The sequence below is a fragment of the Colossoma macropomum genome, unplaced genomic scaffold (genome assembly GCF_904425465.1).
Source record: "Colossoma macropomum unplaced genomic scaffold, Colossoma_macropomum, whole genome shotgun sequence".
Lineage (NCBI taxonomy): Eukaryota > Metazoa > Chordata > Actinopteri > Characiformes > Serrasalmidae > Colossoma > Colossoma macropomum.
The window spans coordinates 27,754,176-27,769,255 of NW_023494801.1; the positions used below are offsets into that span (position 1 = coordinate 27,754,176).

Sequence of the window (15,080 nt, forward strand, 5' to 3'; positions counted from 1 at the left end):
GGAAGAGCAGAGGGTGTTGTTGCTGCAAAGACAAGACAAGACAGACCCTTGAACAGAAACACGAATGATCAGATGGCTGCAAACTTTTGGACCGTTCAATAAATTTGCTAATTCAAGTATTTGAAAACAAAAAAGTAGTTAGAATAATCATGGGTACTTTTACCCGTTTTTTATGAAAGCATGCACCTTGTTTTTTTTGGTTTAAAGGAAAACAGTTTTGTTTATTGAAGCTAAACACTAGCAGCTCACCAGTAGTTCGCAGTAGCAGTGCATCTAAAGAAAGCAAGATAATCTACCTGCACATCATGCGAAAACATGGTTAGTCTTTTTTCGTGTCTGCCAAATGGTTCATTCCTTTCTAAGCCGTGGTTGCAGCTCGGCAGTAGTCAGAGGTAGGGCTGTCGAGGCCCCGTTCCTTACGGCCTGTGTGAGGACTCTAATTTGAGCTGATAGTGACAGCCTTAATGGCACAGTGCATTCCAAACGTTTTTCCTACTGCTCTGGATTGCTAGCTAGAATGCTCTCTTCTCCATTAATTTCTGAGAATAAGAGAGAACATGTTGGCTAGTGAGCTGGCCATCTGGAGCAGAAAGAAACTTATTGAAACTGCAATGGGCATTAAGACAGCTGGGTTTAGCACATGCTCAGGTTTAAAATATTTTGAGCAGCTTAAAAAACTTTTTAGTTATATAGAATCTAAAGCATGGTTACCCCCACGCTCAGTGACAAGATGACCAAAAAGCTGTTGTCAGTTTTTGAGATAATGTGGTTAAAAAGATGCTATTTCCTGTGCTTTCCTGCACTACTCATCGTTAAGATATTGAAAAAGTCAAAGCAACCTGGTCATGGTTGCCTGCTTGGGCAGGATCCCCAAGAATAGCATTTTATGCTACTTGCTATGACAGTTTTTGTTTGTCAATGATATTTTTCTATTACCTTGTAGTAGTTTAATAATAATATTAATAACAGTAATACTAATAATTCTAGTAATACATAATAGTGATTAAAAAATCCTTTTCAGTTAATCAGTAAAGTGAAACACCTTGTGCTTTCCAATAGAATGATATAATGTACGAAATTATATTAGAATATTAAAAAATGAAAATATTTGATAGTTGCAGGCCTGTTTTGGACATACACTGTATCTATGCATCATTCTATCTATCTTTCTGTATATATATATGTTTCAGTGTTCTGATTATGATCTGTTATCCTGTGAGGGAGGCACTCTATCATGTAAAACTGGCTTGTTTCTTTGAAAAGGAAATAAAGAATGTTTCTTTTTTTGTCTTGTTTATTCAACTGGAAACAGTGAGAATAAAGCTGTCGTGTGTAGGACTATACAGTAAGTGCTAAGTTATTGGAAAATTTGCACAGATTGTTTGAGATTACAAGCTGAGAAATATACTTCACCATGTCAAAGTGACTACTGTAGCACAATGGCAGCCACAAAATATTCAAAGTTTCTTGTTCAGTCATGTTTATCAGTGTGTGCACTGTTTTTGTTTACTCAACAAGTCAAGTACAATGCAACACTGCTATCCAAGATCACTGTCGAGCTGAATTTTTGAAATATCTGTTCCAAAATGTTATAGAGAATGTGTAAAAATATTAATTATGCTGTGAACTAATGATTCATTGTAATTCATTTCACCATTCATAATTCAAAAGGACCATGCCAAGATTTGCTTCATTCTGTGTAATGAATAGAGAATAATAACTTTTTTATAAAGGTTTTTCAGGTTCTGTGGAAGAAAGTGATCAGGATACAGTACAGTAGGAACATATTCGAAGGTGACCTAAAAATCAGTTATTCTTCCCTTTGACTTCTGAAAACAAGAACAAAGCTGCTGTTGGATCAAAGTAGGGGGCTTGATGGGTTTGTGTTTGCTGTAGTGATTGCTGGCAGGAAGTTAGTTGTGTAGGTTACTGTACTGGTGCTGCCGCCTTATTCTTATGAGTGTCCCAAAGAGAATCAGGTTTTGAGGGAAGAGGTTGTTGAATGTGACAACTGTGGTGCTGACTTGCTTCTTTAAAATTATGTTGTACAGGAGTTTGATGATAGGAGAGAGAGAGAGAGAGAGAGAGAGAGAGATAGAGAGAGAGGTAGAGAGAGAGAGAGAGAGAGACTATTTAATAGCTTGAGGCAAAAAAGAGAGCGTATGCCGTAGAGAGTAGCGATCCTGTTGATAAAAGCATGGAAAAAGAAGGGGGGCTAAAGGGGGGATAGAGTGGTACGGAGGGATGGAATGATGAGATATGTGAGAAGAGAACACAGACAAAGAAGTGAAGGACAAGTAGAGAGAGAGAGAGAGAGGAGGGAGAGTGTGCTGAATGTATGGCATCCCACTGCTGTTCAGCTCTAGCCAGAATCTGTCAGAGAGCATCTGTCAGTGTTAGTGGGTCATGCTCTCGCTCACTTCCCCCATCCCTGCCTCTCTCTCTCTTTCTCTCTCTCTCTCACTCTTTCTCTCTCTCTCTCTCTCTCTCTCTCTCTCTCTCTCTCTCCCTCTCCCTCTTTTCTTCTTCTCTCTAGTTCAGTTCTCTGAAGTGTCCAGTCCTAATTCTCTCTAATGAGGCCGCTCTTTATTTTTTGTTATTAGACCCTTTCGCTTCAAAGAAGTGCTGGTGGTCTGAGGGAAGCTGGAACAGTGAGAGAAGAGACTAGATGTGAGTAAATGAGATAGTTTGGAGTTACAAGCCAAAACGGAGATTAGAGAGGGGAAAGTGAGGGATCTTTTGATGGAGGGATAGAATGTGATTTGGGTGCAGATGGAGGCGGAGGAGTGTGCTTGGGAAAAGGGGGGGGTGGCCTTTGTGTAGTTGTTGTAATGTGTTTGTATCTAGGCCTGGCCGAAATGGAAATTTTGTGGCCCGTACAATTTTAAAGGGCAAAAAATTCCAATAACTGAAAATATCGGATGATATCATTGTTTTTATATTTTATACTCCAGTAGTTTTAGGCCCCCTCCACGCGTAACAGTTTCAGTTGTTTCTGTGTGCTCGACAATTAGGAAGTGATTTGGGAGTTGAGTTTATAATTGAATTTGGCTTTAATTCAATTATTATTTAATTTAATTATTTTTACAAATAATAATTACCTAATAATTACCATATTTCCTAGTTGAAAAATCATGATTATCGATTCGTATACAGCAGTGTTTCATAATTCAGTTAACCACTTAAGCTGTGTTTCAACAGGAACAGTGAATAAAACATTATACATATGTACATATGATTTATTACCTTTTTCTTATCCTGTTGCCTGGTCATAGAGGGGGACGTCTTTCTGTCCAGGTTACAGCTAGCTGCTGTACAGTAATACCCATTCATTTAAGCCTGGTTGTTTTACTGCTGGTTCTGCACAGTAAACTTTATAAAACGATGTTACTGTTGCAAACAGGGACATGCATGTTACGTAACTCCTCTGGTGGCAGATTTAAAGGGTGGCTTTCTTTTTATTTGGAGGGCTCGGTACTGGGCTTGCTGGGTTTGTGAAGTTGTCACTTTTAAACTGTCATACTTTTTGAGATCAAATAAACAGCAGAATCTCAGTTTTAATATAATTATTGTAGCACCCAGGGTGGAACCTTCCCAGAATTCTTTGCAGTTTTGGTTTCTGTTAATTAGCTGTAGTTTTTTCTTGTTTTTCATTGGTTCTCTTCATAAAACATTGTTTGTGTATCTATTGTGTTATTGGATGCATTTTGCATATTTTTGTTAGTCTAGCCATGATGGTTTGTGTTAAGATTCACCAGTTAAGCGGGAGGTTCACGTTGGGTTCTCCAGTGGCACAATCATGTAATATTTCCCTCTATTATCGCGAGATCTGAGTTTTAATCTCAGCTATATCACGTGTGATCGGTGATGTTTTTACTGATATAAAGAAAAACACAGGTTGTCAGTATCAACCTATAATATCAGCCAACAAATATATCATTCTCACACTCTAAATTGTAGGAAATATTTCACACAACTTCAAATGAATCATGGACACACACACACACAGAATGGAGTTGGCACTAGAGATCACACTGATTCGATACCAGGTTTCGAGTTTCGGTATTGTGCTGATGTCAGCAGAAGATGTTGGATTGGATATTGGAGGGAAAAATCTCTAGTTGTAGCTGAGCAGATTCCCAGGCTTCTTATACCTGGTGCTGACCTGTTATTAACATCTAACCCAAAGCCTTTACTGCTGCTTTTTTCCCCTACGCTCTCTCCATTCACTTTTATTTGACCTCCCTCTCTCTCTCTCTCTCTCTCTCTCTCTCTCTCTGTCTCTCTCTCTCTCTCTCTCTCTTTCTCTCTCTCTCCCTCTCTCCCTCTCTCTCTCTCTCTCTCTCTCTCTCTCACTTTCTCACACATACAGTCCATTGCCTCCATTACTTTCCATCAGCTCAGTCATTGAAGTATGAAGATGATTAAACCATGTTTCACTGCTTCAACACAACACAAACAAGAGCAGCATTGGAGTCCAGAGGGTTGCTGGTTTAAACCCTAGATAAAAATCTCCTGCAGCCTGAAGCCTAGTTTACACTGTGCGATAACCATCGCGATACTGCTGTCATAGACAGAAGTTGCAAATCATAAAAGAAGTCTTTGATCGTGAGTTAAAATCATACAGTAAGTCTGCTTAGGCTGATGTTGTGATGCTATTGCCCTTGCTCTTCAAGCTATCCTTACTGTTGTGCATTTGGGCAAGGTTCTCAGGTTTATAATTTTTTATATCTCAGGTTCATACTCAGGTTTATACTATTAAAGTTATGTGTTTGAAGGAATAGTTTGTCAAAAAATAGAACTTTCACAAGTTAGCCAAAACATTTTCTTAAGTTTACTTCTTTAGTTTTACACTGGAACTATATGGCTAAAGTCACTGAAACAGAAGTGTATACCTCAGCAGTTAGCATTGCATTTGCCTTGTTTTTGTGGTTTCTGACACAGTATGATATGGGGTGGGGGTAGAAAAGCTTGATACTGTATAATATTGCAATGGTTTGGCGTAAAAATTGTTCCAAAACATGGAACATCAACATTTTATTATTTATCAATATTTTAATGGGTATTAAGTCTACATGTGCTCTTCTTGTAGAATTTCTGGAGAGAGCGTTCAGGCAGGAATCAGAAATACTGCAATATACACTAATCTGACATTTACATGCCAGAGGGAATCACTCTGTATGAAAGCATTTGTTATTTGTAAGGATAAAGCTTGTTTTGAATGTTACTTATGCATGTAAATGTTAGGATACTGTGTAAGAAAACATCTTAAAATGTCTGTCTATTTCACAGTTCTGTTTAGCTTCAATGAAAAAGATTGAAGTGAGATGAACAAAGAATAAACATTTAATAAGTTTTCTTTCTTACTATAATTTGCAGTTGAAAGTACTAATTTGCATTATATCACAATACACGTGATTGCATATCACAAATCTGTAAGAATTGTGGTAGAATCGTATCTTAGCTGAAGTAACACAGTAATGTTGTGGGGTCTGTAGTGACTCCTAACACTGTCATTATTGATATCGGCAGTATTTAAAAAGTGGATATTGCCCAGCTGTACTATAGAATGTTGATACCCTTGATAAAGATGAGTGAGAAGGCTATAAAATCTCTTTGTAATCTTAAATTCAACCAAAACTTCCCAACCTACAAGTAAATCTACCCCAAGTAGAGGCTTACATGTGTGTGTCACTAGGCCCTAACCTGACACCCAAAAGTGATTGGGTCATACAGTTGTTTTATAAAGCAAATCAAGGAGCTTACTGTATGGCAATAGAGATGATTAAATGAAATGCAGAAATGTCTTTGGTTTTTGTGAAGGTTTCTTTTTACTATTTGCGGAAATAATCCATTCCTAATAATGAGTGGAATGTCTAATGCCTTTTGGGTTTAGGAGGGTAAAATCCCTCAACCATGGCCTTAGGAGCCCCTACACACACACACATCGCCTCATGTTTCCCCTTTTCTCTCGCTGAGTTTTCCATAACAGGCCATTCCTGGCGGAACTCTTTCTCTATTGTTCTACGGCAACATCAACCAAAGACCCTTAAAGTCCAATGCCAACAAACAAAATGCAGTCCAAGTCTTATGCACATAACGTGGCAATATGGAAAATATTGGAAAGGACAATCAGTGTGATGTAGATGCACAGGCCGATGTTGGCCAGAATGAGGCTTAATTTAAACCCTACCTTCCTATTTTTCCAAAATATGTGTAAACACTCGTTTGTTTTAACATGTTTGTCTACCGATCTCTTACTAGGGGGCCCGGCTATTGCATTGAGCTGCCGCCAAGGTACACTAACCAGAACATCTCACACACACACAGCCAGTTCTATGCACACATATACACACAGATGCACAAGTATACACATTCACACACACATTAGATGCAGCCAGCCCTATGCACTAGTGGTGTAACAATTCATTCCTCCCAATGCAACTGCATTGATTTATAAAAAGAAAAAAAAATACTGAATCATTTGCAGCAGTCAGAAGTCGATTTTAAATGCTTGGTTTCAAACAGTTTATTAACCGACTTGTTTAAATGTGTGATTAGGGTTATTTGTGTATTTTATTGTTATCAGGAAAAATTGCTTTTCTAGCAATCTTGGATATTGTCAGTACTTAAGGAAAACTGACCAGCTACACGTATTTTTTCTGTATCACCCACGCCTATGTGTGATATTAAAACAAATACATGTGATACCTCTGACTTCAGTGCCAACACAAGTGGCTCAGGCAGTGTTTACAAGCTAACTGTGGACATAGCTGACGAAGGAAACGCAGAGCAAGAGATTTACAAACCACTGCCCACACATTGCTGATAATAAATAAACCAAACAAGAGCTGTCTAGTTTGGCTTTAATGTGATTTTTATCAGGTTTTGGCAAGCCAATGCTCTGTTTGTGAATGCTCTGTAGTGTAATTAACTTAAAATCACATAATGCTGATACACATAAAAGGAAGAGTAGTTAACTTAATAAGTAGTTAATCACTTTGATAGCATGGTATTGCAGAGTTAACATGAAGAATGAAGAAGGTGCAGCTGCAAAAAATCAAACAAAGCTCTTTATTTGGAAAAAGACATGGTGTGCAAGCTGTAGTGAACATGAACTCCCAAAACAGCTTGATCTGAGGGCGCCACCACAATGTCTTTGCTGAGAGAGATTGGAAAGATTTTGTGAAAAACCATTCTCTAAACAGTTTTTGCCTGAGAAATATTAGGGGAATGTTAGCTAAATATTAGTTCATAATATTATATCAATACTTTTAATTTGTTACAGTAAATCATAAAGGTGCTTGAATTGCTGACTTGTTTAGTGAATCAAATCAAATTTGCTTTTTCTTAATTTACAAAAATCGTTTCTGAATCGACTCGACAACCAGTAAATCATGAATCAAATCCATGTGCTGTCATTTCAAAGAGCAACATTTATTAGCATTCAAACTTTTCAAGTATTTAAACTACCTTTGGACCAAAAGATTTTTAATATGTGCGTTTAACAATAATTTGACAAAGAAAATGGTCAAATGATTTATTTAGGTAAGATAAAGCTGAGCACTGAAGCTAAATGTAGCCATTTCCAATATGTACTTTTAACAATAGTTTGGAAAAGAAAATCATGAAAAAAACATTATTTGGGTATGGCATGCTCTCCATACAAGTATTTAGGTATTCTTTCTTACATAACTGAAATATAATAGTGAAATTATTCTCAAAAATTCTAAAGAAAGGCATATTTTGATAAATACACTGATACAATACATGCATCAGGCATAGCCAACTCTATACACACATATGCTCAGACATGAGACACAGACATCACATAAAACACACGATGAGGTCAGCCTCCAATGTTTAACCAGAGTGCTCAGACTCCAAACAAATTGTGCAGACATTAAGCTACCTTTGAACCATCCAAACACACCATCTGTCGGAACACTGGTCTCAGCTTGAGCCAGCCACCGTGAACTTTCTGCCTTTCTTTGCATAATCATGCGAATGTGTGCTTGTGTTTCCAATATACACACACTGGTCACTTCATTAGGTACACCTACTTTGTATCTGCACTTTTTGTCCATTTTATCAGGTCCACTTACCATATAGGTGCACTTTGTAATTCTGCCATAACAGATTGTAGTCCATCTGTTTGTCAGCGTAATTTGTTATCTCCTCTGTTTAGCATGTTCACCAATAATCAAGACCCCCATAGGCTACTGAAGATGTAACATGGATCATTCTCAGCACTGCAGTGACACTGACATGGTAATGACATTAGACACAGCAGTGCTACTGTTAGCTGGATACAGCGATGACACAGAGTTGTTTAAAAACTGTAATTGTAAACTATAAAAATGCACCTATATGGTAAGCTAACTGGATAAAATAGACATTGAGTGTATACACAAGGAAATTAATTAGGTGGCCAGTGAGCATGTATGTGGCAGTTTGGCAGTACCATTATATCATGGTTATCATTTATACATGCATATGATTTTATGATTTTTTATGATATGAAGAGTCAGTGTCACTAGTTTTACAAAATGAAACTCTCATGCCTGCCTCTCATTTGAAATGACATATGAATATGGTGAACTGTGTCTGTATTTGTGTGTTTATCGTGTTTGTGATTTAGCATAAATCATTTGCTGTATGATGTGTTTGTTCTGTTTAATGGTCATGTTAGCAATTTTTTTTTTCAGGGAACAAAACTGAAATTGTGTCTATAAACATTTCTGTGGGGTAAAGTCAGGCTCTTTTGTAAATGAGAAACTGTGTCCCTGTGGGATTTTTCTGACAGTAACAAAAGGCTTTGTGTCAGTGAAGCTTGAAACTATCCTTGATACAGTGCACATTAATACTGTAAGGTGATTATTATTCACAGGTAATGAGGCTTGCTCTCTGTTTCTCTCTCTCTCTCTCTCACTCTCACCCTCTCCCTCTCTTGGTCTCTTTGTCTCTCTGTCTTTCTGTCTTTTTTTGTATCTGTCTGTGTTGCTGAAGCAATATTGATTGGGACTGGTTTTCATAATAATGAGGACTGATATCCATAATATCCATAATCATCAGACTTTGTCCTGAAATGATGAAACATTCTCATTCTCTCTCTCTCTCTCTCTCTCTCTCTCTCTCTCTCTCTCTCTCTCTCTCTCTCTCTCTCTCTCTCTCTCCCCGCAGCGTGGGTTGGGGCCTTGGCAATGGGGATGATTTTTTTCTGCTCTCCCGTGGTCAGCATGTTCACGGATCATTTCGGCTGCAGGAAGACGGCCGTGGGTGGAGCCTTTGTCGCCTTCCTCGGACTCCTGAGCAGCTCGTTCGCCACGTAATGCACCTTCATCATCGTCATCTTCCTCCCCTCCTTCCACAAAGTCTCACAGTTCTGCTAAAGTGCTTCTCCCCCCCCTCCCTTTCTCACTCTCTCTCTCACTCTCTCCCTGACTCACACACACTCTCGCACATACAAACCTGTCACTGCCTTGCTATACTTGTCTCTAAGGCAGCTGGGAGCTGACAGGTAAGAGATAAAAGTCCAAATTTTATGCGCATCTTTTTAAGGCTGTCATTCATAACACTAAGTGGTGTTTTCTTTGTACATGTGCACACACAAACACAAACTCACTCCCTCCACCTTTCAGATCTGAGGCCAACAATAATTCTTATTTTTGCACAGGACATATTTTGTTCTTTGTTAGCTCACACAAAGAATCTTTTGGTTAACAACTAATTTCTTGTGTATTTAATTGAATGTGCACATCCTTAAATAGCCATAATGCCTGTGGCTGTGACCAAATGTGTTTAAGTGTGTGTGGAGCAAAGGACTAGGACAGGAAAATACATTAACGTATGGCATTTTTGTCCGTAAAATGAACCATATGTTTTTGTGTGTGTGTGCTTCTGTCCCCCTGTGCCCCTGATAGCCAGCAGGCCTTTGGCTTTCGTGAACAGAGCTCCTATTTATTCTGTAACCATGACCTTCTGAGTGAGCTAAAGACACAATAGCTGCTTCATCGCAGACATATGAAACCCATGTTAACCCATTTGAATATTTATGTTGAATAGAGATGCCACTATCGATTGTGCACGTGTCCAAAGTTTGTGGACACCTGCTTATCCAGCGTTTCTTCTAAAATAAAGGGTATTTTTAGGGAGTTTGCCCCACGCACCCTTTGCTGCAGCCTTTTCTGGGAAGACTTTATGCTTGGTTTTGGAAAATTGTGGCAAGGATTTGAGTTCCTAGTATGGAACTGAACACCTGTGCCAGTAGTGGATTATTGGTGGGCAATATGATGATATTTATCTTTATCATGATAAACTGCCTCACAGTAGGCTTTTCCAAGCAAAAGATTACTGAAGAACTGCATGTTTTATTGCAAAGAGAGCATAATTAATCCTATGTAGCTGGATTTAGTCCAGCGCAATATCTAAAAAATTGAATAGAAATCATTGCACTTATAGCTTTTATTGTATTTTTAAACCTAGCCTTTTTTGTAACTTATTCCACCTCAGAAATCTCCAAACATATTGTGTAGCATGAACTTATCTTCACCTATAGTGATGTTACATTTTTGCCATATTGCTCATTGATTCATATTGCTCATTACAGTGGGTGCACCCTAAATTAGTTGCATTCACTAAATAAGAACAGTGTTTGAATGTTTTTGGGCATATGTTTTATTAGTAATTGAGTGATCTTCTGATTATTTTGAGGATTATTCCGCTAATCAGATTTTTTTTAGAAGGCCAAACAATAATGCATAGCCTTTCAAGAGTTCTGAGGATAATTAATTGGAAATGAATGGCGTGCCCGAATTGCCTGTAATTTTATGATCATTGATGTGCTACCAGGGTTTTACTCATGCAGGGTCATATTTTTGTTTTCTATATTTATTTATGTATTTATTATTTTAAAAGATATTTTACGCTTGACCAGATTTTTATACAAAAAAAGAGAGGTAGATACATTGAGGCAACTTGAGATTGCCATGTCATTGAGAAGGCTTTTTTTTCTAGTCGCATGATTATGAAAGTCCAATAGTGAGCACTACAGCAAAACATTCTAATGGCGAGAGAAAAGTGTTTAATCTTCTGAGCATTTTGGCTTAGTATGGATCTGCCTAAAGAGTGTAAATGAATGAAAATGAGGAGAGAATAACACTCCTGCCTGACACAAACAAAGCAACAGGATACACACGCATATGCTACCTCAGACATTCCAAATGGGACATTGATAATAGCCAACAATGGATGCACCTTAGAGAGTCTGAACAGGAGAGCCTGTTCTAACCATTCTAATTATGAGACAAAGACACTAGAAAACAGAGAGTTACAGAGACACTAGAAAACAACAGCCTGCATTGGACAGACATACACATGGACAATGGGATACACATACGAGGATGGAAACCAACTGAGTAAACTGATTCTCTGTATTTAAGCTAGTGTCATCTCTCTCACACACACACACACACACACACACGCACACACACACATGCGCACAGACACATACACATCTCCAATTTGCCAAATATAAGTTTATTTTTTTATTGCACACTTACGGCTGGGAGCTGTGTCCATTTGCACAGTGTTCAATCAAACAGTACTGAGATGACATTGATATTCATCGATATTCAGTACCAGTCTCTGGCATTAAGCACTTTATAGAAACTACAATGTGTTACAGGTGTATAATGATTTGGGCATGCAGTTTGTATGATGTTAATTTGTGTGCAGAACTTTTCATTACTCATTAGCTATATTAGCCTTGTAGCTCCAGAGCAAAGGCAAAGAAGCAAACTTTGGACACCAAACATCTCTTATTTGATCAAGAATTTTTTTCTCATCTACCTCCTTAATAGCCAAGTTAGGTAGGGACTAGGGATATAAGTGATTAACCAGTTAATCGTTAACTAACAAATAAACAAATGTTCGAGCAGTGCTATTGTTAAGAAAATGTTAAATAAATTTTATTTCATTTCCGTAAAGCAACAATTCCTATTTTAATAGATAGTTTCATCTTTTAAGAGGAGGAATGTTTTTGAATAGTACACAAGTCCTACTAAAAGTGCAGCTAATGTAGTGGTGTTTAATACCACTTCTTCAGAGGACAATAGCACAACTAACACAATGTACCATATCGAAAGCAAACATTCACAAGCATTATGATAAACAACAGTTTTGTCTAAGTTCTCCAAGAGAAAGTGCATGGTGATATGAGGAAACTACACATGGGTGTGAAAAATTATAGAAAAGAATGTGGTGAACAGTGACTGCTTTGTCCCTCAGCATTGGACATATCAATAATTTTGTCAACTTTTTAGTTTTTGGTCATCAATAATAATAATAATAATAATAATAATTATTATTATTATTATTATTATTATTAACATATTATAGTTGTCACCCCCTATGTTCAAAACAAGGTTCTCATATAGGACATGTTTAATATGGGATGTTTACTGCATATACACACTTGGGCCTGGCCCTACTTATCAGTTCTACATGCCATGGCCCATACAAGGAACAATTGTTAAGGTCTTGATGCATTTACACAAAATTCAGCTGATGTGTGCACTTATAAGCATGTCCACATTTCAAGTATTTTACAGTGGCTTCGAACATGGTTCAGCTAATCAGATTTCAGAACTGAAACTATCCATTTTATAACTGACATTTTAATGGGCCGCATTCTTGATTTTAGGCATGCTGGTTAATGATTAATCTCCAACTAATAGCAGAAGAATTTGCATAAATTCCAACCCTAGGTATGTCAAAGGTCAAAGCAGACACTTGATTTTACAAACTATGTCTTTATCTTCTCAGGACCTTGGGTCTACGTTACTTTACCTATGGCATCCTGTTTGGCTGTGGATCCTCCTTTGCCTTCCAGCCATCTTTGGTTATTTTGGGGCACTACTTCCGCCAGCGCCTGGGCCTGGCTAATGGAGTGGTCACCGCCGCCAGTAGCATCTTCTCCATGGGACTGCCTGTTCTACTCAAGAAGGTTGTGGGGCCACTTGGCCTTTGCAGAACCTTTCAGATCCTGAGCCTGTTCATGCTGGTTCAGTCGGTGCTGGCCCTCACTTTCAGGCCACTGCTCCCCAGTGGCACATGCCCAATGCCAGGTATGGGGCCAGATGGAGGGCCCCCGGGGCAGCCTGGAGCGCCAGGCTCTGTCTCTGGGAGCCGGTGGCAAAGGAGCCTGCTGAAGATAAGAAAGTATTTTAACGTGCGTGTCTTTAGCGTGGTGACCTATCGTGTGTGGGCATTCGGGGTGGCCACGGCAGTGCTGGGATACTTCGTACCCTATATTCACCTGGTGAGACATTGAGCTTTTTTTTTTTCTTGGTTAATTCATTAATGTTAATCAGAATGTAGTGATACAGACCAAAATTTAGAATTATGTGTTTTTGTATTAAAGTTTACTCTACTGCTATTTAAAGCAAAGCAATGTACTTTAGTCCGTTTTTATAGATAGAAGTATGTCATACAGTGTCAGGAACCGCAAATATATTTGAGATTACATAACAACTTGGTGCAGTTTGAGGCAAATGTGTGATGACACCAGCCATCTTGGCTGGTCAACTGCATTTGAACTAAGTTTAATTTTTGATTTGGTTTTTCACTTGGATTAATCTGAAAAATATTTGCTTTGATAAAGGCTCAAAGGTTATTCAGTTACTACTTTTAAACAGGTATCCAAGTTATGTAGTTATGAGAGTGAGGAATTGCGATGTGGGCTGCACATTGTGACTCTTGCAGTATTATGAGTTTGTTAAATTTTTAGATAACTCTCAGTAGATCCCTTCTGAATTAATAAATTGAAAACAAATTAATGTTTATCATACAACCCCATTACAAAAAAGTTGGGACGCTGTGCAAAATGTAAATAAAAACAAAATGTGATGACGTGCAAATCATTTAAACTCTATATTAAATTGAAAATTGTACAAAGACAACATATCCAATGTCAAAACTGAGAAATTTTATTGTTTATGCCGATTTAGAATTTGATGTCAACAACACGTTCCAAAAAGTTGGGACGGGGCAACAAAAGGCTGGCAAAGTTGTGTAATGGTAAAAAAACACCTGGTGGTTGATTGGCAACAGGTCGGTACCATGATTGGGTATAAAAAGAGCATGAGTCTGAGAGGCTGAGTCTTTCAGAAGTAAGGATGGGGAGGGGTCCACCGCTCTATAAAAGACTGCATGGGCAAATAGTGCAACAATTCAAGAATAATGCTTCTCAACATGAAATAGCAAAGGACTTTTGCTTTTTATCATCTACGGTACATAATAACATTAAAAGATTCAGAGAATCTGGAGAAATTTCTGTATGCAAGGGACAAGGCCAAAAACTAGTACTGGCTGGCCATGATCTTTGGGCCCTCAGGCGGCACTGCATGGGCTCAGAAACACTTCTGAAAACCACTGTCTGTGAAAACAGTTTGTCACTGCATCCACAATTGCAGTTAAAACGTCAAAACCATGTATTAACAGGATCCAGAAATGCTGCCGTCTTCTCTGGGCCCGAGCTCATTTAAAATGGACTGAGGGGAAGTGAAAAAAATGTCCTGTGGTCCAACAAATCAACATTTTAAATTTTCCAATTTTTTGGAAATCTTGGACACTGTGTCCTCCGTGGTAAAGACCACTCATCTTGTTATTAGTGCACAGTTCAAAAGCCAGCATTCATGATGGTATAGGGGTGCATTAGTGCAAATGGCATGGGTGACTCACACATCTGTGAAGGCACCATTAAAGCTGAACTGTTGAGAAGCCGAAATTCTATATCAACAAGAATGGGTAAAACATTTCCCTTTCAAAACTACGGCAGTTGGTCTCCTCAGTTCCCAAACGCTTACAGAGTGTTGTTAAAAGAAGAGGTGATGAAACGAAGGGGTAAACATGCCTCCGTCCCAACTTTTTTGGAACATGTTGTCGGCATCAAATTCAAAATGGGCATATATTTAACAAATGAGTTCATTAGAATATGAAAATCAAATTCTGACTTTTCAATTCTGGTTATCGCTGTTGGTCTTAACTATAGCTATGACTATAACTTTTCTCCCTTCTGA

At 38.2% G+C, this 15,080-nt stretch overlaps 1 protein-coding gene across 2 annotated transcripts in view; it reads left to right on the top strand.

Annotated features, from left to right (window-relative positions):
• slc16a2 (solute carrier family 16 member 2) overlaps positions 1-15,080 on the top strand; it is a 47,143-nt gene that overhangs the window by 11,985 nt on the left and 20,078 nt on the right. For both annotated transcript variants that reach the window (XM_036589427.1, XM_036589426.1), the window contains exons 2-3: positions 9,184-9,328; positions 12,826-13,321. In XM_036589427.1, the coding sequence (XP_036445320.1) occupies positions 9,184-9,328; positions 12,826-13,321 (641 nt within the window). The remainder of the gene's footprint in view (positions 1-9,183; positions 9,329-12,825; positions 13,322-15,080) is intronic.